We start from the raw sequence: 27,969 nt of genomic DNA, 5'->3' as shown, positions 1-27,969 counted from the left end.
TACTCTGTGTTTCCTGATCCCACTTGAATTCGCCGTTGCAAGGTTCTTGAACAGTTAAAAGCAATTGCTAAGGTTCTACGGATTATTTATAACTGTTTTTTCAAGTTAACTAGCTGAGCTCAATATCCAAACTTCAATAACCACTTTCTTGTTACATGTAGGCATAATTAATGATATATTGTTGACGTGAAAAATCATGAGACATTAGATGTAGTATTTGGATAATACTCATATGCTAGGTTGAACTCTATCGTAAACCAATTAAGATCCTTCACACAGAGTCCCAATAAGTATTTTTTTCATATAAGCAACCAAAATATCAGAAACTAACTCAAGTCAATCATCGGCAAGCAAAAGGGTCATCAACATGATCATCATTGCAATTGACATTGAGTAAAACATTATTCAAGAGTTCCTGGCATTAAGAACAAGAACCCTGTTATTCACTTCACCATTTGACTCCAGAAGAAGTTAATATACAAACTAACGTAAATGCAACAACAATATATATATAGAAAATTTCAAAAACTACTCGTTAATGTTTAAATTATTATATCTAATAAAACATAGCAAAACTACCTAAACACCCATAAGTATCACAACACATAGATACATAAGCATTATCAAACAATTCCAAATAAAACTGATCACGTCTTAATTTTCCATACAAGAGGAACGGAATGAATCCATGTGCACTTTTACCAAAATTTATATCCGTCATTGCGATTTTGACAGAACACAGAAAAACATCTGCTTCTTTGCATTCATTACGCTAATAGAACTCTATTAATTACTTACAGAGTTTTGTGTTACTTGAAGTTTCTTGTGTGAAAGAGGTTAGTGTTGCTGTAGAGCAGCGATCTGAGCTGCATGAACTTGTCGTAGAGTACTGATCTGAGCCTCATGCCCTTGACGTAGATCATGGATTTCAGTCGCATGCCTTTCTTGTAAATCAATGATTATATCGGCATGTTCCTGCAGTAGACCGTTGACTAGACTTTTGATTTCGTCATCGTACTCTTCCCTCATCATATTGACTTCTTCCCTTATAGTTCTAGCAGCTTGAGCTGTTGCATCTAGTCTAATAACGGCCTCTATTTCCCTTATAGTTCTAGCAGCTTCAGCTGTTACTTCTCGTCTAATAATGGCTCTTTCCTCCAAGATTCTAAGGTTCCTTCCCTCTCTATTGCGCGTCTTTTGTGTAAGACCAAATAGTAAAAACCTTCGCACGAAGAAAACGATAATCACAGCAACACGGTGCCATCGATCTTTGAAATGTAAAAACGCATTACAACATGCAAGATTGAAAATAGCGTCTCCGAGACAAAAATCTCTATCCCCTAGCATGCACAACTCTAAGAGAGTTATTTCTACTAGAAGACACAAGATGTCAATCAAATGAAGAAACGTGGTTAGATCGCAAGATAAAAAAACTTGATCCAACTGCTAATACAATAGTAACTAGGGATGGCAATGAGGTGGGTCGTGGACGGGGATGCCTTCCCCATTCCCGTCCCCGAATTCAAACTCGATCCCCATACCCGCCCCAATCTCCATTAATTTTCATCGGGGATTCCCCGTACGCATCCCTGCGGGGACCAAGTTCCCATCCTCATACCCATACCCATACCCGAATATATATATATATATATATATATATATATATATATATATATATATATATATATATATATGAATTAGTAAATTTTATTGTATAAAAATATAAAAATTATTACTTAGTTTTATAATAAAATACCTAAATATTTTGGGTCAAACTTTTTATTATAATATTAACTTTTAAAATTAATAAAAATATTTTAAATACAAAATATTTCTATAAATCAAAATTATTATTTTAAAGAAAATACTATGCATAAAAAATTTATTAAAATTATGTATTGTTTCTAAATTTATCAAAATAATAATAATATATATATATATATATAGAAATTAGACTAATATAAATACTTTATATGTGTACGTATAATGAATGAGATTCAAATAATATTTTTATGTTATAAAAAACTACGTTATCATAAACGGATGTATTATATAAAATGTATAAAATATATACAAACGAAATAATAATAATAATTTTAAATTTAATTTTTTAATAATATTTTAGATTTAATAAAATTTGATAATTAAAATATTTGATTATTATTATTATTATTATTATTATTATTATTATTATTATTATTATCGGGGCGGGTTCGGGTTGGGGATAGAATCCCCATACCCATCCCAATATGTTTCGGGGATTTTTGATGAACCGACGGTAATAACCTGCTAGACCCAAGAAACTTCAAATCTCAGTAACCGTCGTCGGACGAGACCAGTTCAACAGTGTCTCGATCTTGCTTTGATCCACAGATATTCCTTCACCAGAAATAACATGACCGAAAAACACTACCCAATCAAGCCAAAACTTGCACTTGCTCAACTTTGCATACAACTGCTTATCTCGTAACGTCTGCAATACAATCCTCAGATATTGTGCATGCTCATCCCTGTCATGAGAATATACAAGAATATCATCTATGAAGACGATGACAAATCTAACATGATATTCTCGAAACACTTGATTCATCAGATTCATAAAGACTGCCGGTGCATTCGTCAAACCGAATGACATCACCAGAAATTCATAATGCTCATATCTGGCCCTGAAAGCAGTCGTAGAAATATCTGAGTCTCGTACCCGCATCTGATGGTATCCTGATATCAGATCTATCTTAGAATAAACAGAAAGAGAATAATCGCAATGCATATGTGCTTTCTCGAGTAATTCATCCTTGTTCTTGATATCATCAGACATCTCCTCCTTCTTCTTAAGAGCTTCCACCAATCCTTGTTGCATCAGGATTGCCCGCATCTTAATTCTCCAGAGCGAAAAATCGTTCTTTCCAGTAAACTTCTCAATATCAAACTTCATTGATCCCATCATCTTTGCTTAGTTTCTCACGAAGGGCGCCACTTGTTTGGAATCAATCCAGAAGAGTTTGGTATTTCGATAATTACCAGACAAACGAACACACAACCAAACAAGAACACAATCCCAGAAACAGATAAAACCCAAACCACACAGATCAATCACCAACTCACGCGAAAGTAAAATAAATAACACAAGTATTTACTTGGTTCGGCAAAGAATTTGCCTACGTCCACGGGAGAGCAACACAACACTTTTATAAATCACCAACAAAAGAAATCCAAGCTCAAACACCAGATCTTATTACAGAGAAAGCCCAGAAAACTCTAACGCTAGATATAGACACAATTCAAGCTTGTTATCCTTGAATTTTTCCCGTCACAATCTGCGCCCCAGTTTTCTCCTCAGAAATCTCTCTTTTCTTCTCTCTCACATATTTTCTGAAAGTTGAAGAATTTGATTTTTTGTTATTTTTTGTTGCGGCCAGCTTCCATCTGCTTATATAGAGAATTACACCGACTTTCCAATTTGGGCTTTAGGTCAACAACAACTTACGGCTCAATTATAAAGTCAACATGATCCGACCCGATAAGTTTTGTCTCATCAGTCTGATCTGCTCTCGTACTGTGATCTGCTTTGATCTCATCCAAAGAACTCATCTGACCATCAACTTCGATCTGATCTCAGTATTCGATCTGACCATGAACTTATCTAATCACTGAATTTATCTGATCTGTACTATTTGATCTGATCTCTTCTCTATTCACATTCAATGTGATAGAAACATACTTCAATAATTTATTTATTTATTTATTATTATTATTATTATTATTATTATTATTATTATTAAATCAAGTGTCCATTGCCATCCCTAACTAATTTATCCATCAAAGTTCACGTGCAGCAAATGAACTGCAAAAGAAATAATTAAATGCGCACCGCAAGCTTTTTATGTTGGATCATAAATCCAACGTTGGGCTTATATGTAAATAATTATGTGTTGTGGACTGTCAAATAAATTTAGCCCATAAAAGTGATCTAAATAAGATTTTGGTTTATTTGGGCTTTAATGTATCTAATAGGGTGTGACCTTTAATGTGTAGATACTAGTGGGCTTTTCTATTTGATTGATGGGCTTAAATAGAATCCCAAAATATAAATAAAGGGTTATGGTCCCCAGATCACACGACGTTGATGTCATTCTATTCTATTCCCATCGATAGTTAGAGAGCGTGAGAGAACTAAAGGAACTCTCAAGGAAAATCGTGTTGATCTGGAAGGCCAAACCATGTAGATCTACATCGGTATCAATTGTTAAGAATTAAGGTACGATTCCGCTTCAGTTTACTGTATTTAAATCTTAATAATTTAGCATGATGATTCTGGGTTTTAGTTTATAGAGATTTTTTCCCTAACAAGTGGTATCAGAGCCGCTCATGTTTAAATCATTGAGATACGGTTTATATTCGATTTGGTCTAATCGAAAACAGAAAATTACATTGTTCGAATCAAATTCGAATTTTCCAGTCCAGAATTTAATTTTTAATTTTTGGATTTTTTAAAAAAAAAAATTGGAAAATTTGAATTTTTCGAATTGGGTTAGGGCCGCCGGAAAATCGCCCAAATCGACCGGCTTTCAAGCCATTTTCGGCGGTGATACATAAGGCGTTTTGTTGCCCATCTAAAGGCGCCTCCGATAGTACAGATAAATCGGCGTAAATCGTCACACAATCGTCCGATTTCGAAGCCAAAGTCACGCCTGGCAGGTCGCGAGCTTCGAACAAATCGGGGCTGATTTTCGGCTGATAAGGCGACGATCGGGGAAGGTGAAGGCACCGTGGTGGTCGCCTCTTCGTGGGCTACCATTGTCCGGTCGGAATCGGTCTGAGGAAAGGCGGCGGCGGCGCAATAAGGATGAAGATGTTGATGGGTTAGGGTTTGTTCTATTTTGGGCAATTTTCTAATTTTCGAAAATTTAAAATCAAGGAAACGAATATATTCAGATTTTTGGTAAATTTTTTCTAGCCCATCATATATTTTTTGGATAAAGTTTAATTTGGTTATAAGCCCAATATTTTTATTTTTGGGTTTAAGGTTTAAATTTTCAATTATTCAAATAATGATAAGATTATATTTTATATATTTTAAAATGAATTAATTGAAACAACATGTCACCAAAGTGACCTCTCTTGTGAATATTAATTTATTTTGAAATATAAAAGGTTTCGGTTATGTAATTTTTATTAGTATTAATCGGCCCAAAGAAGATCAATATTTAATATGATTACATATGTATTTATATAAGGGTAAAATTGTGATAGTTATTCGGTTTTCATGTGAATAATAATCGGCCCAAAGGAATATTATTATTTGGCATGTTATTGACTATCAATTATCGGTATCCCTTATGAGGTTTGCATTATTTGAATTAATTGATTATTTTCTATGGATTAAGTTTATCAGGTCAATATACATGGGTCAATTAATTTTTTGAATATACGGGAATCCAACCCGAAAAGATCACCCATGACCAGTAAATTGTCTGATTTGCCCTTCAGTCGGCATTGATCTTACGATCAATGTTTAAATAATTGAATTTGACCAAAATACTTAAAATTTATTTTTTAAGAAAATGGTCAATTTTCTTTGATATTAAATTTGAATAAAGGAACATTTAAGGTATATATATTTTGGGATAAATTGATTGAAGCAACATGTCGCCAAAGTGACCTCTATTGTGAAAATTAATTTGTTTTGAAATATAAAAGGTTTTAAACATGTAACTTATGTGAATAATTAATCGGCCCAAAGGAAGGTTATTATTTAACAAAATTACATGTGCAGTTGTGGTAATAAATATGTGATTATTATTTGGTTTTACATATGAATAATAAATCGGCCCAAAGGAATATTTATTATTTGATATGTTTTTATGATCAGTATTTGATTACTACATCAAGATATCATTTACAAGTTAATATTTTGTCTAAAGATGGAATATTAATGGAGTGTCCGATATCTTGAGATGGAGAGTGCCTTTATTTGAATTTAATATTACTTATTTGGGCATTTTTTGTGAGCATATTTAATTTATTGATAATTTTCTGTTCAGTTATTATTTGAATATTTCTGTTAGTTTTACTGTCCACATCAACTTTATTATTACTTTCAAATATGATTGTTACTTCAAGTTATGGAAAAGTAAACATCTTGATAGTTATTGGAATAATGATCAAAGATAGTGTAATAAAGATTGATTTCAGTATACCTTTATGAACTAGAATACCTCTTTTGAAAGAAGGAAGATGGAAAGGTATGGAAAATTAAATTGCATGTTTGATGATCATTAAGGTAGTCATTTAGGAATCATTAGGGCAATATGTCGAAAAGATATAACTACAGTTAAGAATCACCTTAAGAATATTGAAAATGAGGTTTGTCAAGAATGAAAGGATGAATTTTGTACGTTCTTGACAAATTCACTTTCAATGAAGTATAAAGATAAATGATTAAGGATAAAGTAAGCTGCAGATATAGCACTTCAAAATAAACAATAACAAAAATCGAGTTAATCGGAAAATAATAGTTGTTTCTTTTGTGGAGCTAAAAGGCTCATGAAAATAAAGTTTCTAAATTTGATTTGTTTTAAAAATAATTTATCTTTGATGTCACGTATGATGGATAGATTTTGGTTGCAGTGACCCTTACCTGGATCACCTACTAAACAGAACTTAGGCATGCAATTAACTTAATTAAACAGATATCAAAATAATCTTGCGGAAACCATAAACAAATACAATCCCAAGGAAAGGAATCTGTAATTTATCCGAATATTATACAACCAAATCGAATAGATGTATCAACCCAAAACAACAGAAATAAAAACCTAGACGAAGCTCTAGCTGGCCAACCACTGACTAGCCCCTCTTGGATCCACCCGCCTCATCCAATCGCAAACCTGCCCCATGGAATAGGGTGTCCAGAACACAGAGTACGAGACGTGAGCATAAAACGCTCAGTACGAGAGTATGAGTATACATGCATGCAAAGTGAACTCCCTATAAACTCGAGGTCAAGGATCAGATAACAAAGACAGACCGGGCCCTGGTATCTAGCACGCTGTGCCGTCGCTTCAGGAGGTGGCTCCCATACCGAAATACAAGTGGATATGCCGGACCCAAATCGATGGATGTCCAACCACTAACAGGATAGGGAAAAACCCTACTAACAGACATCTCGAAGGAGATAGCTCAGTATGCAAATGAATGCAGCATAAATCAATGACATATAAACCATGCAGTCACATAATACATGCATACTCAGTCAAGATATCTCAAACAGTAATTTCGTACCTCAAATCAGTGCAAGATCTACCAACTCTAGGTTCACGCCTATAGTCTGCTCTACACTGCCAAATGATACTACTATCATTATAGTGCTCTAAAAGCCTTAACTAAGCTATTGCATACTCCTAAATATTTATAGGAAGCAAAAGTTATACCTTCGTCCGTCGTTAGCCCTTTGATGTCGATGCCTCCAGAACTTGGGCACAACTCCGCTACGACTATCGAACGCCTCGACGACTCCCGGGTCAAGCCTAGGAAGGCTAGAACAACTCGAAAACGACTAGAGTAGAGAGGAAATCCGGAATTGGCAATTGAAAATGAATTCTCGGCCTTCTATTTATAGACAACGATCTGAGCCTCTGATCCTCGATCGGAACGTCCGAACCTCGATTGGAACGTCCGATCCTGCCATCGGAGCTTTCGAAGATCCTGATCTGCCGCGTGTCAAAATATCACTTGTTGACTTCGGATAGGGGTGATCGGAGCTTCCGATCCTGATCAGAGCTTCCGATCTTGACACACGTCATGCCTGACGCAATACCATCGGAGTTTCCGATCCTGCATCGGAGCTTCCGATCCTGTTCGGAGCTTCCGAACTCACCTTCCGAACTCTTCCCAAGTAATTATGATTAATTCTTTAATTACTGATTTTGGTTACGGGCTACTACATTCTCCCCCACTTAAGATATTTCGTCCTCGAAATCAGATCTTAAGTACTGAATGTAATACAGAAATCAGAAACATTCTTTATTCAAATCAAACGTTTACAGAGTTTTCAACTGAATACAACTAAAAGAATGAAATCAAAACAACTCAGGATGGTCTTCACGCATCCTGTCTTCAAGTTCCCAAGTAGCCTCCTCAGTGCCTCGGCGTTGCCACTGAACTAAAACCAGAGGAATGACTTTGTTCCGCAAAACCTTATCCTTATAATCCAGGATACGAATAGGTTTCTCAACATAAGTCAAATCCTTGCTTACCTGAACCTTAGACCGCTGCAGAATATGAGATTCATCCGCCACATATCGTCGCAACAGAGATACATGGAACACGTCGTGAATACTGGAAAGATGCGGTGACAAAGCTAGCCGATAAGCCAAATCGCCAATGCTCTCCAAGATCTCAAACGGACCGATAAACCTGGGATACAACTTGCCCTTAAGGCCAAATCTGAGAATCTTGCGAAAAGTTGACACTCTCAGAAACACTTTCTCCCCGATATCGAACTGCAAAGGCCTATGCTTGGTATTAGCATAGCTGGCCTGACGATCCTGTGCAGTCTTAATCCGTTTCTTGATCTGATCAACAATGTCTATTGCTTGCTGGATAAACTCTGGTCCCTCAGCCTGTCTCTCCCCCACTTCTTCCCAGAAGAGTGGAGTAAGACAATTTCGCCCGTACAACGCCTCAAAAGGTGTCATTCCAATACTAGTATGATGGTTGTTGTTGTACGCGAACTCGATCAATGGCAAATGATCCTGCCAGACTGAACCAAAATCCATGACGCACGCTCTAAGCATATCCTCCAAAGTACGGATAGTGCGCTCTGACTGACCATCAGTTTCCGGATGATAGGCAGTTCTCAAACTGAGAGTAGTACCCATCGCACGCTGAACACTCCCCCAGAATCTAGAAGTAAACCTGGGGTCCCGATCGCTGACAATGCTCACACGCACTCCATGAAGTCGAACGATCTCCTGAATGTACAATCGAGCCATACGATCCACATCGTACTCCCGGCTATAGGCAATGAAATGCGCTGACTTGGTGAGTCGGTCCACCACAACCCAGATAGCATCACAGTTCCTCGGGGATACCGGCAAATGGGTCACAAAGTCTATTGTGATAAACTCCCATTTCCATTCAGGAATAGGCAGACTGTGAAGCAATCCTCCAGGTCGTCGGTGCTCTGCCTTAACCTGTTGAAACACCAAACATCTCGAAACAAACTGATAAACACTGCGTTTCATACCTTTCCACCAGAAACGAGTACGTAGATCCTTGTACATCTTGTTGCTCCCGGGATGAATACTCAACTTAGTGCGATGCGCCTGAGACAAAATCTCCTCTCGCAACTCTTCATCCTGCAGAATCACTAGCCTACCAGACAAACACAGAAAGCCATCTGACTGATAATGAAATCCAGACGAGCTACCCTCGTTAGCTAGACGAGCTAAACGCTGGGTCTTCAAATCAGACATCTGAGCATCTCGAATCCGCTAATACAAAGCTGGCTCAGATAATATCGCAAACATCTGGATACTCTGCATACCTTTCTTATGCTTGAAGGTATAACCTGAAGTACAATAGTCACTGATCGCACTAGACATCGAACAAGTCTGAAGTGCGGATAGTCACACCTTGCGACTCAAAGCATCAGCAGTGAGATTAGCAGCTCCCGGATGGTACTTAATCTCGCAATCATAGTCCTTAAGCAAGTCCATCCAACATCTCTGCCTCATGTTCAACTCCGCCTGAGTGAACAAATACTTGAGACTCTTATGGTCGGTGAAGATCTCAAATTTCTCGTCATACAGATAATGACGCCAGATCTTCAAAGCGAACACAATGGCTGCTAACTCCAAATCATGGACTGGATAGTTGTCCTCGTGAAGCTTCAGCTGTCTAGAAGCGTATGCGATCACATGCCCATTCTGAGTCAGAACACAACCTAACCCCTGAAGAGAAGCATCAGTGTATACCACATACCCTCCAGATCCTGATGGTAATGCCAACCCCGGCGAAGAAGTCAATCGCCGTCGAAGCTCACAGAAGTTCTCCTCACACTCGGAGGACCACTCAAAGTCCACACCCTTGCGGGTAAGCTGCGTCAAAGGTCGAGCTAACTGAGAGAAGTTCAGAATGAAGCGACGATAATACCCTGCTAGACCCAGAAAACTACGGATCTCAGCAACCGTCGTCGGACGCGACCAATTAAGTACCGCTTCAATCTTGCTTGGATCAACAGAAATCCCCTCCCTGAATATGATATGGCCAAGAAATACCACTCAATCCATCCAGAACTCACACTTGCTCAGCTTGGCGTACAAATGCTCATCTCGAAGTGTCTGCAGTACCAACCGCAAGTGAGAAACATGTTCTTCCATATTACGCGAATACACCAAGATGTCGTCAATGAAGACCACGACAAACTTTTCCAAATACTCCCTGAAGACACGGTTCATCAGATCCATGAATATAGCCGGCGCATTTGTCAAACCAAATGGCATCACTAGAAACTCGTAATGCCCATAGCGAGTACGGAATGCAGTCTTGGCTACGTCCTGATCAAGGACTCTCAACTGATGATACCCAGATCTCAAGTCAATCTTGGAGTAAACTGACGTGCCCTGCAGCTGATCAAACAAGTCATCAATACGAGGCAACGGATACTTGTTCTTCACAGTGACTCGATTCAGCTGCCGATAGTCAATGCACAGCCGCATCGACCCATCCTTCTTCTTTACAAAAAGAACAGGAGCTCCCCAAGGAGATACACTAGGACGAATGTACCCCTTGTCCAAAAGATCCTGTAGCTGATTCTTCAACTCACGCATCTCTGACGGAGCCAGACGATACGGTGCTCGAGAAATAGGCAAAGTACCCGGCATCAACTCTATGCCAAACTCGACTTCCCTAACAGGAGGAAAACCCGGAATTTCATCAGGAAATACATCTGGGAATTCAACCACAACAGGAATGCTCTATATCCCAATACTTTCAGCGGACAAATCAACTGCATAGATAAGGTAGCCTTCCCCGCCAGACTCTAGAGCTCGACAGGCTCTCAAAGCTGATACCAAAGGCATCGGGGGTCGCGCTCCCTCACCATAGAAAAACCAGCTTTCGCTCCCTTTCGGATGAAAGCGTACTAATCTCTGATAGCAGTCCACTGAAGCTCGATAGGTAGTCAACATATCTATTCCCAGAATGCAGTCAAAGTCGTCCATCGCCAGGACCATGAGATTTGCTAACAGAATGTTCCCTTCGAACTCTAAAGGGCAACCCATCACTAGACGCTTAGCCAAAGCAGATTGGCCCGTCGGAGTAGAAACATACATCACTACGTCTAGTGCAATGCATGGTAACTTATGCCTCTTAACAAAACGTGCAGAAATGAAGGAATGAGATGCACCAGTGTCAATAAGTACAAGAGCAGGTATACCATAAAGCAGAAATGTACCTGCGATGACTTTCTCATTCTCCTCTACTGCCTTATCATGTCTCAGGGCAAACACCTGGCCAGAAGCTCATGGCCTCAAATGAGAACTCCCAGCAGGCTGTCCCTGCGACCTCTGCTGTATGGTGGCCTTAGAACCAGATCCTGAACCAGAATCAGAACCGCCTCCCCCAGATAGTGGACAATCCCTCCGGATATGACCAGTCTCTCCACAACGGAAACAAGCTCCAGAAGCTCTATGGCACTTGTCGGATGGATGGTTCTTCCCACAGTGATCACACTTGTCCTTCTTACCAAAATGGACAACACCAGCAGAGCCAGAGGAAGAAGAAGTAGATCCAGACTTCTTGAAAGATTGGGCACGGGGATCGAAAGAACTAGCAGGTCTCGACTGAGGGAAATACCTGTTCCGCCGAATGCTGTCCTCCGCCTGGTGACAATGGCTCACCAAACCCTCGTAGGAAATGTCGTCGCCAACCGCCACACGGTCATGGATCTCAGGGTTAAGGCCCTGAAGGAACAGATTATACTTCATCCCAGAGCTGCCAGCAATCTCGGGGTAATAGAATAGCAGATCAAAGAATTTCTGCTGATACTCATCAATAGACATGGCTCCCTGTCGCAGACTCAAAAGCTCGCCTGCCTTCGACTGACGGAGTGCAGGAGGAAAATACAGCTTCTGAAAATCTGTGCGGAACTCGGCCCAGGTGGCCACTCCTCTCGCCGCAACAAAAGTTGCAGAAGTAAACCTCCACCACCTGCACGCAAGTCCATCCAGAAGATAACCAAGGGTCTCCATCTTCTGCTCCTCGGTGCATTGGAAAGTCTGAAAAGTCGTCTCCATGCGTTCTAACCAGTTCTCCGCATCCTCCGGAGACTCACCTCCAACTAAGGGCTTAGGACACATAGCTAAGAATCGACGCACAGTGAAATGCTCGTCGTCATGATGACGATGACGCCGTTCTCGACGACGCTCTCGGTCGGCATCGCCCCAACGACCGCCTCCACTTCCGTGGCTACTCTCATCATCGTAGTTTGCCATCTACAAAAATACCTCATGATGAGACTAAATCCCAAGAATACTTTTGCATGCTCTGATACCATAAATGTAGTGACCCTTACCTGCATCACCAACTAAACAGAACTTAGGCATGCAATTAACTTAATTAAATAGATATCAGAATAATCTTGCGGAAACCATAAACAAATACAATCTCATGGAAATGAATCTGTAATTTATCCGAATATTATACAACAATATCGAATAGCTGTATCAACCCAAAACAACAGAAATAAAAACCTAGACGAAGCTCTAGCTGGCCAACCACTGACTAGCCCCTCTTCGATCCACCCGCCTCGTCCAATCGCAAACCTGCCCCATGGAATAGGGTGTCTAGAACACAGAGTACGAGACGTGAGCATAAAATGCTCAGTACGAGAGTATGAGTATACATGCATGCAAAGTGAACTCCCTATAAACTCGAGGTCAAGGATCAGATAACAGAGACAAACCGGGCCCTGGTATGTAGCACGCTGTGCCGTCGCTTCAGGAGGTGGCTCCCATACCGAAATACAAGTGGATATGCCGGACCCAAATCGATGGATGTCCAACCACTAACAGGATAGGGAAAAACCCTACTAACAGACATCTCGAAGGAGATAGCTCAGTATGCAAATGAATGCAGCATAAATCAATGACAAATAAACCATTTTTCACATAATACATGCATACTCAGTCAGGATATCTCGAACAGTACTTTCGTACCTCAAATCAGTGCAAGCTCTACCAACTCTAGGTCCACGCCTATAGTCTGCTCTACACTGCCAAATGATACTACTATCATTATAGTGCTCTAAAAGCCTTAACTAAGCTATTGCATACTCCTAAATATTTATAGAAAGCAAAAGATATACGTTCGTCCGTCGTTAGACCTTTGATGTCGATGCCTCCAGAACTTGGGCACAACTCCGCTACGACTACCGAACGCCTCGACGACTCCCGGGTCAAGCCTAGGAAGGCTAGAACAACTCGAATACGACTAGAGTAGAGAGAAAATCCGGAATTGGCAATTGAAAATGAATTCTCGGCCTTCTATTTATAAACAATTATCGGAGCCTCCGATCCTCGATCGGAACGTCCGATCCTGCCATCGGAGCTTCCGAAGATCCTGATCTGCTGCGTGTCAAAATATCACTTATTGACTTCGGATAGGGGTGATCGGAGCTTCCGATCTTGACACACGTCATGCCTGACGTAATACCATCGAAGTTTTCGATCCTGCATCGGAGCTTCCGATCCTGTTCGGAGCTTCCGAACTCTTCCCAAGTAATTATGATTAATTCCTTAATTACTGATTTTGGTTACGGGCTACTACATTGGTGCTATCTTCATTTATGGAAAAACACTAATGACTGCAGCATATATCCTTAACAAAGTTTGATTGAAGTGATTCTTAAAGATCTCAGGGGTAAAAGTTTTATGGTCCCACAATTAATTTGATTATCAGTTAAGAAAATGCTTGGTTTTTGAGGATGTCGAGTTTGTGGGGGGAGATAAAGTTTTGAAAATTGTCTTTAAGGAAGAATATTTGACTTTGTTCAAAAACATAATACGGTAAGACAATTTAGAAAAATCTCTCATTCAAGAAATATTCTGAAATAACAAACTCTTACATCTTAATAACCTCTTCATTATGAAATTCTACTCGAGAGAGAAGAAGTGCAATCTTAGGTAATTTGATTGTATTTTTCCAAGAGAATAAGGTCAACATTGACATGATAAAAAAATGATTTTATCAATTTCTATCAAGTCATAAAAAATTCTAACTCTCGAAATGGATTGATGTCAATATAAAGAGATAAAATCTTTGAAAGACAATGACATTTGATATCTTGTCTCATTGCCTAAAGTGTGAAGTTCATTTGTTCTAAATGGATATTTAAAATCATGAGTACTCAAAAGGTAATGTGGAAAGATATAAGGTTCGCCTTGTCATTAATGAGATTTTACACAGTAAGAGGATACAATTGTAAAGGGTTTTCTCTTTGGTTTCTTTGAAAGACACTTCAGGAATATATATTGACATAGTACTGAATTTTAATTAATAAATGATATTTTTACATTTCATCATGTGATCATCTCGTTTGTTTTGAGATGAATTTGGTCGATGATTGTATATATCATAAGGTCTGTGGGAGTAAATATTTTTTTGGTTTTTTATGTGCTGATAGCCTACTCGCTAACAACAATATAGATATGTTGCATGACACCAAGAGATTTCTAGCTAATAATTTTGAGATGAAATATCTTGGTGATGCATCTTTTGTATTGGGTATCCAGATACATTGGGATCGTTCTCGATGTATTCTTGGATTATCACAGAAAAGCTATATCGAGAAAGTTTTAAAGCGATATGGGATGCAAGATTGTAAACCAGTTGATACCCTAAGTTGAGGGAGACAATTTAGTCTCAATCAGTGCCCTAATAATGATTTAAAGAAAAGAAATACAAAAGATTCTTTATGACTTAGCAGTGGAGAATCTAATGTATTGCTAAGGTATATACACGTATAGATTTTATATACGTGATTAGGATGTTGGACAAATATTTAAATAATCCAGGAGTAGACTATTGAAAGATAGTCAATTATGTATTATGAAATTTACAGAAAATAGAAGGAATTATATGCTCACATATCAGAGGTCAGATCGGTTTGAGATCATTTGGTATACTGACTCTGATTTAAAGGATGCCTAGATAGTGTGAAAACTATGTTGGACTATTTAAATCTACTGCCAAAAAGTGTCATCTCACAAAAGAGTACTAAAAAGTCACTTGTTATAGTCTCTTTTGTCATGACAGTAGATTTTATAGTGTGTTATAAGACATCCAATCATGTTTCTGATTATTGAAGTAAGAGTTCAGAGTGAATAATGTCTATAAAGCACATTGGTACAAACTCAATGATTGTGGATCCATTTGTTAAGGGACAATCACCCAAAAGGTTTTGTGTGCACATTATTTGTATGGGTGTTTTGTCAATTAAGGATATTCAGTTTTAGTGGGAGTTTGTAATTTTAAATGCTTTTATAGACATGTTTGGTTATTCGGTTTTTTTGGTTTATGGATACATAAGGAAAAGTTATTTCTGCAGAAATAAAGGTTTTGGTTTATTCACACTCTGACTCTGTTTTGGTTGATCTCACTAAAGTTAAGGGTGGACCAGTTGGAAATAGGCATGTTAAGATCACATTACATGAAATTTCCATGCTACACATCCACATCATAATCCATGTCGTTCAGTTATCTGGCATATGTGACCATTGATGGGTCGAGTTACGATGAATGTGACAAAGGCCTCTTTGATCCTATGTTAGTATGATTGATGGACCGGATTAACAATAGATACATTTCGGTAATGACAGCAAAGTTGAGCTCATTTGGTTATTTTGCAAAACATAATTATAAAGTTTCACATATATCCCAGTGGGAGATTGTTGGATCATAAATCCAACGTTGGGCTTATATGTAAATAATTATGTGTTGTGGACTGTCAAATAAATTTAGCCCATAAAAGTGATCTAAATAAGATTTTGATTTATTTGGGCTTTAATGTATCTAATAGGGTGTGACCTTTAATGTGTAGATACTAGTGGGCTTTTCTATTTGATTGATGGGCTTAAATAGAATCCCAAAATATAAATAAAGGGTTATGGTCCCCAGATCACACGACGTTGATGTCATTCTATTCTATTCTCATCGATAGTTAGAGAGCGTGAGAGAACTGAAGGAACTCTCAAGGCAAATCGTGTTGATCTGAAAGGCCAAACCATGCAGATCTACATGTGTATCAATTGTTAAGAATTAAGGTACGCTTCCGCTTCAGTTTACAGTATTTAAATCTTAATGATTTAGCACGATGATTAAGTTTATAGGGATTTTTCCCTAACATTTTACACATTTGGAAATTACACAGCCCGATCAAGAAGGGTTCAAAAGAATCCTTGTGTCACAGAAATCACTTCTCATCAAAGCAGTGAAAAATGAAGAAGTGGGCAGTTCTTCGAGTTCATCATAGAAGTCGTTTTCCTCTAACTTGAGCTCCGAATAATCCAGCGGAAGAGTAGACCGCTGAAGATGATCTTCATTGTAAATCAGCACATTTGTAGTCTCCGCGAATGGGTTTTCTTCCACAAGGTGATCTCCATGATCATGTGAGTTGAATGTAATTAATTTGGAGTACTGGAAATGGTCAACTTTATCAATGTTATTATTTTGATATTTTACGGGAGATTCTTGTTCAGGTTCTTGTTCTTGTTTTGGAGTTCCCTCTGGCTCTTGTTTCTGATTATCAGGCTGTGGATGATTGTGGGGACAAGTGTAGGTGATTATGAGCGATGTTGCGTCTGTTTTGCATCTTTCGACTTGTTTCTTGGCAGAACAATTCTTGGATGTGCTGCATCTGTAGTAACCCCTGCGATATAATTAATTTAATCAACCATTAGATTGCATGATGGACTAAGAATCAAAAAGACTACTTTTGAACTTTCCATTTAACAGATCATACTAACTCAAAAAAGATATATGTTCGATCCATTTGATAGATTTTAGAAATGTGATAGAAGATCGAGCAAGAATGAAGGACCTTGGATAAGGAGATCCTTTAATGGGTTTCTGGCCATATTTCCTCCAAGACCAACAGTCAGAAGGAGACCCTTTACTTCTCTGTTTTTTACCATTTCCAGCTTGTATTTTCACAGCCACCACAATCCTCTCGCCACGCATATTATGGTACTTCCTGAAAAACAACACAAAACTCGATCGTAAACTTGTTCTAGCTAGCTAGCTAGATATCTGTGTGTGTTTGTGTTTGTATGTGAGAGACACAGGCAGAAATTATAGAGAACTGATCTAATTAAGTCACCTCTTGTTTGATGCATGAGTAGTTCTTGTTGTTGCGGAGCTGGAATCCAAACTGGTAGGCTGATCCATTTCCTCCATGCTAGTGATTTCTTCTCGTTGGGACTTTTGTTATCTTGAAATAATATAATGGATCAAAGCTTTAGTAATGGAGAAGCAATAAATGGAGATGGGAAGATAAAAAGGAAGAAATATCAGAGATTGAATTGATTACGAAAGAGAAGGGAGTGGATAAGCAATTAAAGAGATCATGACAAAAACCCACGACGCAACTTGCTCTATCTTTTCTCTCCCACCACCATAAATCCTATGGGACTGCCCCTCCAAATACCTAGCTCATTTATATATATAAAATATAACTAATCGCAATGTACACGCATTACGTTTGTAATGTTATATATATATATATATTATCTTTTGTGTGTATATAATATAGATTTCTTTTTGAGAATTTAATTATTTTAGCCCTTCCCAAAATAGTATTTTTAAAAATAGCCTTATGTTATTTCATTCCAAAAAAAAAAAAAAATAGTCTTATGTATTAAACATTTCACAATATAACTTTGTTTATTGTAATAATTCTAAAATAACCTTCTGAAATAGATTAGGATGCTTAAATTCTTTAGTTATATGTTGCTTATTTGTTAACATTTTTTTTACGAGAAATAAGATTTGTTTTTCAATAGTTATAAAAAAATGTAATTTATGATATGAACTCCATGAATATTTTAATTAGTTGATTTTCTTAAATTTTCATTTCATTTTTGAAATCTAATATGTTTAATTCAATTATGGTACAAAATCATAATTTTCTCTACCATATTTCAAATTATTCAAATCGATATTTCAATTTTAACTTTAGAGTAACAATTCACCAAATAATTTAGATGTTTAAAAAATTAATTTGATTATTATTAATTTTTTTATGAATGATGTTATTTTTTTTATTTAATTTTTTATTGTTAGTTCTCTTATCTTCATCAATATTTTTATTTTTATTACATATTATTATTAGTTATTTTCTATTTAAAAATAAAAATAAATGAAAATTGTAGCTCTTCACCATCTATCTCCTATTGAAAATAAGAATTGTCTTAATTAATTAATTAATTTTTAAAAATGATAATTTTGTTGAAAAATATATTATTATTATTATGTTGAATATTGAATATTGAGTTGTAAAATGTGAAAAATTAGTGTGTGATGATGTAGATGATGATGTATTAATTTTTGGACTAATCTCAAATGTGGATCTATAAATAGGTCTTCATTTGTGATGAAAAATACAATTTAGTTGAGAGAAAAATATTATAAAGTGTAGAGTTTGATATATTTTGAGTTTTGAAGTTTTTACTTTTTACCATAAATTTTTACTTTTTCACAACACGTTATCAGCACGATCCTGGGAGGATGTTAAGACGATATCCCACACTAAGGGATATGACAAGTATAAAAGACTCTAAGGTTATTAAATAATATAATCATATTTGTATAATTTCATGTTATTATATAAAAGGTTGTCTATGACACTGATCTTATAATAATGTGATATGATATACTATACCTGACTTTATACTAACTATATTGGTATAATTTCACAATATTATATAAAAGGCTGTCTACGACACTGACCTTATAATAATGTGATATGCTATACATAATTATTTAATTATGATTATCATTATATGAATTGCATCATTATCACGAATTTTTATTCAACATATACTCAATTTTTTCTTTACCCTCAATGGTCACAAACGGCTAGTTTTTTGCCTATAAATATGTTCACTCAAACTTATTTTCAATCACACCAAAATTCACTCTTTCTCTCAAAATATTTTTACTCGATTTTTCGAAGATGGAGATGATGGCATTTATAAGGCTATTTTTCATAACGATTATGATCATCATGCTCACGAGTCTTGTACTCACCAGCGATTTTCCACCACATTCTTTTTATCTATTTGTATACGCACTTGTAATTTTCATTTTTTCAGTATTTTGTATTGTCATATTAATGGAAATTAACTAATAAAATGCATTGTTATTTTTCTAGTACCACCATGTCAAACTCGGCAAAGCTTGAATTTGTTGCACTCGATATCATTGAAAAAAATTATATGTCATGGACTCTTGATGTTGAGATGCATCTTGAGTCATTGGGTCTAAGTGATACCATCAAATAAATTAATATATCAACCTCACAAGATAAAGCAAAGGAAATGATTTTCTTACGTCGACATCTTGATGAAGGGTTGAAATGTGAGTATCTCACAGAAAAAGACCCAATGATTTTATGGAAAAGGGTTGAAAGAAAGATTTGAGCATATAAGAAAAGTGATACTCCCGACCGCCCATGATGAATGAAATACGTTGAGATTCCAAGACTTTAAAAAAGTCAGTGATTATAATTCTGCGATGTATCGAATAGTCTCGCAATTAAAATTTTGTGGACTTGAAGTCACAGAGATGGAAATGCTTGAGAAAACATTTTCCACTTTTCACGCATAAAATATAACTCTACAGCAACAGTATAGAGTGCGTGGTTTTACGAGATATTCTGAACTCATTGCATGCCTTCTTGTGGCGGAAAAGAACAACGAATTGTTAATAAAAAATCATCAATCCCGACCCACTAGATCAACGGCATTTCCTGAAGCAAATGTAGTAATGAAAAATGAAAATCAAAATCAAAGGCATAGACCAGATTTTGGTCGTGGACGAGGTCGAGGACATGGGCGTGGACGTAAAAATGATCGCGGTCGTGGTTGTTGCCGTGGATATGAAAATAATCGAGATAGTTACTTCAATAATTCATCTCAAAAGAACGTCACGAACCACCCACCAAAAAGGCAGCATGAAAATACGAGTGAAAATGAAAATCACTCAAAAAGAACTGAGAGTGTTTGTTATAGATGTGGCACTCCAGGACATTGGTCACATATTTGTCGAACCTCTGAGCACCTATGTAAGCTCTATAAAGAATCGACAAAGGGAAAAAGAAAAGAGACCAATTTTGTTGAAAATAGTGACCATTTAATTGGTTCAACTAGTTTCAATGCTGCAGATTTTTTGAATGATTTCGAAGACATTGATTAAAAAATTGGTGGGACTAGATTGTAACAAATTTGTATTTTTCATGCATTCTTGTATTATAAAGCATGTTATATTTTGCATTTGTATTGTACTTAATTTTTCTTTATTGTATTTTTGTGAAGTTTGATATGAAAAATGCTATGAGCAAACATGGAAATAATATCATGGAAATTTGCATACCGGATAGTGGTACAACGCACACTATTCTGCGAGATGAAAGATATTTCTTGGAAATAAAACCAATAAAAACAATGGTGAAAACAATCTCAGGTCCTGTAGACTTGATTGAAGGTTGTGGTAAAGCACACTTTTTGTTACCAAATGGTACAAAATTTTTGATAAATGATGTTTTATATTCACCACAATCGAAAAGAAATTTGTTGAGTTTCAATGACATATATTCTCATGGATATGATACTGAGACGATAACTGATGGAAATCAGAAATATATGTGTCTTACCACATATAAATCAGGAAAGAAATATGTGGTTGAAAAATTATCAATGCTCCCTACTGGATTGCATTATACACATATAAGGCCAATCGAATCAAATATGGTGGTTAATAGTTCTTCAATATTAATCAATTGGCATGATCAATTGGGACATCCTAGTTCAATAATGATGCGAAGAATTATTGAAAATACGCATGGTCATCCATTGAAAGACCAGAAGATCTTTCAGAATAATAAGTTTCAATGTAAATCATGTTCTCTTGGAAAACTTATTATAAGACCATCGCCATCTAAAATCCAAACAGAATCACCCATATTTTTTGAACGTATTCAGGGTGATATTTGTGGGCCAATTCATCCACCATGTGGACCATTTTGATATTTTATGGTATTGATCGATGTCTCCAATAGATGGTCACATGTATGCTTATTGTCAACTCGGAATGTGGCATTTGCAAAACTAATGGCTCAAATAATAAAATTGCGGAATCAATTTCCCGATTATACAATCAAAAAAATAAGACTTGATAATGCTGGAGAATTTACTTCCCAAACTTTCAATGACTATTGTATGTCAATGGAAATTACTGTTGAACATCATGTTGGTCATGTTCATACACAGAATGGATTAGCTGAATCATTGATTAAACGTCTACAACTGATTGCTAGACCAATGATTATGAGAACAAAACTCTCTATTTCTATATAGGGACATGCAATTTTACATATTGCGGCATTAATTCGCATCAGACCAAGTGCATATCATAAATTCTCCCCATTGCAGCTTGCATTTGTTAAAGAACCAAATATTTCTCATCTGAGAATTTTTGGATGTATGGTGTATGTGCCTATTGTACCACCTCAACGATCAAAAATGGGTCCTCAAAAAAAAATCGGTATTTATATCGGTTATGATAGCCCATCAATCATTCGATATCTTGAGCCTCAGACAGGCGATGTGTTTACAGCACATTTTGCTGATTGTCATTTTAATGAAGAAATCTTCCCAATGTTAGGGGGAGAAAAGAAACACATCGAAAAAGAAATCACATGGTATGTACCATCATTATTACATTTGAATCCAAGGACCAAACAATGTGAGAAAGATATACAGCAAATTGTGCACTTGCAAAGAATTTCAAATCAAATGCCAGATGCATTTGCAGACACAAAAAGGGTAACAAAATCATATATACATGTTGTAAATGGCCCTGCTCGAATTGAAATTCCAAATAAACAAATTGAAGACACTCATGATGTCATAAAACGCTTGAAGCGTGGAAGGCCAGTCGGTTCCAAGGATAAAAATCCTCGGAAAAAAAAGGCATAGAGAAACACGAAGATCATAAAATAGAAAATGGTGTTCCAGAAGAAACACCTGATGATGAAAATGTTCTGTCAGAACCACAAACTGATGAGAATCGTGAAATCTCTATCAATTATATTAATACTGGAAAAATATGGAACCGAAAAGACATAGAAGATATTGATGAGATATTTTCTTATAATGTGGCATGTGACATCATAAATGAAAACAAGGATCATGAACCAAAATCCTTTGGTGAATGCAAAACTCGTCATGATTGGGCAAAATGGAAAGATGTCATCCAGGTTGAATTAGATTCGCTAAATAAACGCAATGTTTTTGGACCTATAGTCCTCACACCTGAAGGTGTAAAACCTGTTGGATACAAATGGGTTTTTATTCGAAAGCGAAATGAGAAAAATGAAATAGTAAGATATAAAGCTAGACTTGTTGCACAAGGTTTTTCTCAAAGGCCTGGAATTGATTATGAAGAAACGTATTCTCATGTTATGGATGCAATTACATTTCGATATTTGATTAGTTTGGCAGTGTCTGAAATTTGGAAATATGACTGATAGATGTTGTTACAGCTTACTTATACGGATCACTTGATAGTGATATATACATGAAAATCCCTGAAGGATTTAAGATTCCTGAGGCACAAAGTTCAAAACCCATAGAATTTTATTCTGTAAAATTGCAAAGATCATTATATGGGTTGAAGCAATCCGGCCGAATGTGGTATAATCGGCTAAGTGAGCACTTGATGAAAAATGGATATGTAAATGATCCAATATGCCCTTGTGTTTTCATCATGAAAACAACATCCGGATGTGTAATTATTGCTGTATATGTTGATGATTTAAACATCATTGGAACAAATAAAGAAATTCAAGAGGTTATGTTGTACTTGAAGGAAGAATTCGAAATGAAGGATCTTGAAAAAACCAAGTATTGTCTGGGTTTGCAAATAGAACAAAAAGAATGTGGAATTTTTGTTCACCAGGCAAATTATACAGAAAAGATCCTTAAACGTTTTTATATGGATAAATCAAATCTATTAAGTACACCAATGGTTGTAAGATCATTAAACATAGAAAAGGATCCATTCCGTCCATGTGAAGATGATGAAGTTATTCTTGGTCCAGAAGTACCATATCTAAGTGTCATTGGTGCCCTTATGTATCTTGCAGATTGCACTAGACCGGATATATCTTTTGCTGTAAATTTATTGGCAAGATTCAGTTCATATCCAACAAAGAGGCACTGGAACGGAATTAAACATATATTTCGTTATCTACGAGGAACGACAGATTTGGGACTTTTGTACTCAAAAGACACCAATCAAAGTATCATTAGTTATGCCGATGCTGGATATTTATCTGATCCACATAAGGCACGTTCCCAAACCGGATATGTATTTACTCGTGGAGGCACCGCAATTTCTTGGCGTTCACAGAAACAAACACTCGTAACAACTTCATCAAATCACGCTGAGATTATTGCGCTACATGAAGCAAGCTGTGAATGTGTTTGGCTAAAATCAATGACACAACATATCCAAAATTCTTGTGGATTATCAGTAGACAAGAAGCCTGTGACGTTGTATGAAGACAATGTTGTATGTATTTCTCAAATGAAAGAAGGATACATCAAAAGTGACAGAACAAAACATATACCCCCAAAGTTTTTTGCCTACACTCAAGAGCTTGAGAAGAATAAAGATATTGATATCTGTTATATTCAATCAAGTGAGAACTCATCAGATCTCTTCACAAAGGCACTTCCCACAACGATATTCAGAAAGCATATATACAACACTGGGATGTGCAATCTGCGGAATATGTGAAGAATCACTCATGTTAACATGAGGGGGAGTTTACGTGGCTGCATTCTTTTTTTCTTACTATAGTTTTTATCCCACTGGGTTTTTCCTAGTAAGGTTTTTAACGAGGCAGTATAAAACACGTAATGAAGACAATCATCATATCACGATCATCATCACAAGGGGGAGTGTTGAAAAATATATTATTATTATTATGTTGAATATTGAATATTGAATGTTGAATATTGAGTTGTAAAATGTGAAAAATTAGTGTGTGATGATGTAGATGATGATGTATTAATTTTTGGACTAATCTCAAATGTGGATCTATAAATAGGTCTTCATTTGTGATGAAAAATACAATTGAGTTGAGAGAAAAATATTATAAAGTGTAGAGTTTGATATATTTTGAGTTTTGGAGTTTTTACTCTTTACCATAAATTTTTACTTTTTCACAACAAATTTATCTTTTATTTGACTATTAATTTTGGTAGAAAATTCGTTACTATGTTTTTAGTTGTTTATTTTATATATAAACTTTCTGATTTTAATCATTGAATTTGTACTTTTGCAATTTAATAAATATGTTTTTTTCGTGTTTATGTAGAAAGGGTTCAAAAGAAGGCTAATAAAAAAATATTTTAAAGGCTATTTTTAAAAATTAACTTACTTAAAAGCCAAAATTGATTATGGTATTTCAAGAGAGGCCATTTTGGAAAATCCCTTTTTTTTTTAAAAGTATTTGATTTAATATGATATTTTTATTTTTTTTTGTAATTGATAATTGTGTGGGTTTTTTTTTAGGAAAAAAAAATTAAGAATACTGGGTATATCAAGAGACCACTAAGTTGTTCTTGCTTTATATATAATATAAATAGATAAGACATATATAACCAGTGGCGTACCCAGGATTATCAACTAGGAGGAGCGAATTCAATAAATTAAAAAAAAATATTACACCACAAAGTGTATAATAAAAAGTCATATATTAACTTCATATGATTTTAAAATTCACTCCGAAATTTCATAGTTTGAAAATGTTGAATAATAATTTCAATATCAACTGTATCAAACACATCACGCTCAATATATGGTATCAAACCATCATCTAACACATCATCTTCCAACCGATTACGAGGTGATATTTTGATTATTTTTATTGTTGAAAACACTCTCTCTATGGTAGCAATTGCAACAAGGAATAACAATGTTAACTTTAAAAGTAAATATCTCAAATGATATAATCGATCTTTATTCGATTGGAACATCATTTTAGCAAGTTCGCAAATCCCCCCAGCCTTAGAGAACCGGTTGTTACTTCGCATGTCAAAAATAAAGTTATGAAGTTGATACTCAAGATGCATTAAATACATCAAAAAGAAATCAGGTGGATAAAATTGAGTAAACTGAATCAAATTTCTCATGTCACATTCAAGCATATAAGATATTTTATTTTTTAAAAACAAATATGAGTCAATATAAAGCATACTGTCAAATCTATTATAGTCTAAAATAAATTTATTCTTATCTTATTCATCAAATATCATTCTACTCAATATAAAATTAAATCAACATTCTAAAATATATATTATATATAGAACTAAGTTTTTTAAAAAAATTCAAAGGGGCGGTCGCAAAATTAAATTTATATTTAAAATATATATTATGTATATAGTACTAAAAAAATTTATAATTTTAGGGAGGGCAGTCGCACCCTTTCGGGACTATGCAGGTCCGTCACTGTATATAACCATATTGTTTTGCGTAAAAAAATAAAACACAATTGTTTAAATTGCGGAGACAAATAAATATCCTAACTATATGTTTACTATCAAATGCAATGAGCTAAAAACTCATGAATTATTAAATTTGTACTTAAACTTCCATACATGTATATATATTTCTGAATGTGATAGGAAATGTTTTTATTAAATTTTTAAAAAATTTAAACAAATGGAGGATTTTTTAATATGGAGACCACAAACCTGCTGAATCATCATGTGAATAAAGTATATATGTATATGACACGTTTTGAACATGAACGTACATACACTTATACGCATGCAATGCAAACGTATACATATATGCATATATACCAAAATATAAAATAAAAACATTATCCGCCAATAATGAAATTCCAAACAAATTTTGTACGCATCTCCTTGAATTGGCCAACCACTGCGCTAGTGAATTAGTCATTTAGTCTGCCCCACTGGTAATTTGATATTATTGGCCTATATATATAGGATGCAGCATGCGATTTTTTTTTTGTTTTTTTTACATGAAGCCGAAGCAAAATGTAATTAATTAGTTACACTTATTAACGCAACCAAATGAAAGAAAAGGATGATGAATGATTCAATAATCTACACATAAAATTACAAAAATATGCACTTCTCGAAATCTTGGATTATATACTGAATACATACTTACCAGTTCAACATGAGTAATGACTTGATTGTAACTCCAAATCTTGGATCCTGAATTAAAGTCCTCAATTTCTTTTTTCTTTTTTTTTAAAAAAATAGAAAAATAAATCTCAGTTTTGGCCAACTGGAATTCTGTTATTTTATACTCAAAATAATTAATTATCCGATAATCTTGTGTCTTGATTGTCTCATGTAGACCTATATATAAAATTGCTTCTCCTGTTCAAGTTATCCAAATCCCCTAAGCTATGATGGAAGAAATTATTTTATGTTATAATTGAAGTAATTTTCCCCCCAAAATATGGTCAAATGTTGGATCATCAACACACATGTCAATTTTCATAAAAATATCAGTGTTTCACGTGATCTAATGGTATTGAAATAGAGATAGAAACACTCCCAGTATAGCATAGACTAACCCGGATGAAAATAACGTGACTTTCGTTATGGTTATAACCTTTGGATGTACCATCAAATCTACTAATCGTTAATGAGAATATTACCATCTGTGTAGCATAATCATGCTATAAAATTGTTGAACTTGTTACTATTCTTTTTCCCACTTCGATTCTAGTAGGTAATTGTTGGGATTGTGAAGCTTTCGACTATATGACCACTTGGGATTGCGGCGATTGCCACACCACATGGAGATTTTTGTTTAACTTCTAGCTACTCATTTCTCAAATGGTGGGCGTTATTTAGAAAATATCATCGTGATACATTTTTCAAGTGTATATAAACGAAGGATATAATTGTAATGCCCCGATTTTATTATAATTAAGTTTAATCGAGTTAATCAGGGTTTTCAGTAATTGAAGATTGTTTTGATATTTCGCAGAGGGTCACTTTTCAACTTTGGAGAAATAAAGGACTGAAATGCAAAAGTTGGATTTTATTATTATTATCAAGAAAGTTGCCATCCTCTCCATCACATCACTCCATCCCTTTCCCTTCTCCTCCCTCTCTCTCGTTCGTACGTACTGATCGAAGCCATGGATGGCTTTCAAGCTTTTCCTTTCCCCTGATTCGCTCGATCCGACCGTTAGATTTTAATTCCGAGTTGAGATTCACGATTACCGCAACGAGGGCTTCATTTAGACGTAAGTTTTGCTACGATCTCTTGAACTTCGATTTTGTTGAGTTGTCAGAATTTGATAATATTGGAGTATATTATTATTGAGCTAGCATAGATCGTGTATTCGAAGTCGATTTGGAAAAAGAACAAAGTTTGGATTTTATATGAATTTCTAGGCTTAAATTCGAAAATGATGATTTTGATTGAGGTTGGATTTGAGTTGTTTTGATGGATTGGGATGATGATTGAGTTATTGTGATTGTTGTTTGATGGTTTGTATTTCCGGATAGTCAGTTTACAGCCGTTATGCCGTCGAAATCGAGTTTGAGTTATCGGTTTTGGTTCGGTTTGAGTTGTATATCGAATTTGATTGAGTTTGAATTCCGAGTTGATATTGAGTCCGTA

At 35.7% G+C, this 27,969-nt stretch overlaps 1 protein-coding gene across 1 annotated transcript; it reads right to left on the bottom strand.

Annotated features, from left to right (window-relative positions):
- Positions 1-16,183: 16,183 nt before the first annotated feature.
- On the bottom strand, positions 16,184-17,711 carry LOC140876140 (uncharacterized). Its single transcript, XM_073280015.1, has 4 exons — positions 17,594-17,711; positions 17,384-17,494; positions 17,105-17,257; positions 16,184-16,933 (listed from the first exon to the last, which is right to left on the bottom strand). The coding sequence occupies exons 2-4, from the start codon at positions 17,458-17,460 to the stop codon at positions 16,441-16,443; spliced, it is 723 nt and encodes a 240-aa protein (XP_073136116.1). The 5' UTR covers positions 17,461-17,494; positions 17,594-17,711; the 3' UTR covers positions 16,184-16,440.
- Positions 17,712-27,969: the final 10,258 nt, after the last annotated feature.

The sequence above is a fragment of the Henckelia pumila genome, chromosome 1, assembly GCF_033568475.1.
Source record: "Henckelia pumila isolate YLH828 chromosome 1, ASM3356847v2, whole genome shotgun sequence".
NCBI lineage: Eukaryota > Viridiplantae > Streptophyta > Magnoliopsida > Lamiales > Gesneriaceae > Henckelia > Henckelia pumila.
The sequence above is the reverse complement of the archived record's forward strand: the minus strand, read 5'-3'. Positions and strand labels throughout refer to the sequence as shown.

What these genes read in the sequence shown, in the direction of transcription:
- LOC140876140 (XM_073280015.1), bottom strand. Translation starts at nt 17,460, where the DNA reads ATGGAGGAAATGGATCAGCCTACCAGTTTGGATTCCAGCTCCGCAACA. An exon ending in ACTCATGCATCAAACAAGAG is followed by an intron (nt 17,258 to 17,383) that starts GTGACTTAATTA and finishes GTTGTTTTTCAG; the next exon opens with GAAGTACCATAATATGCGTG. An exon ending in AAAGGATCTCCTTATCCAAG is followed by an intron (nt 16,934 to 17,104) that starts GTCCTTCATTCT and finishes ATTATATCGCAG; the next exon opens with GGGTTACTACAGATGCAGCA.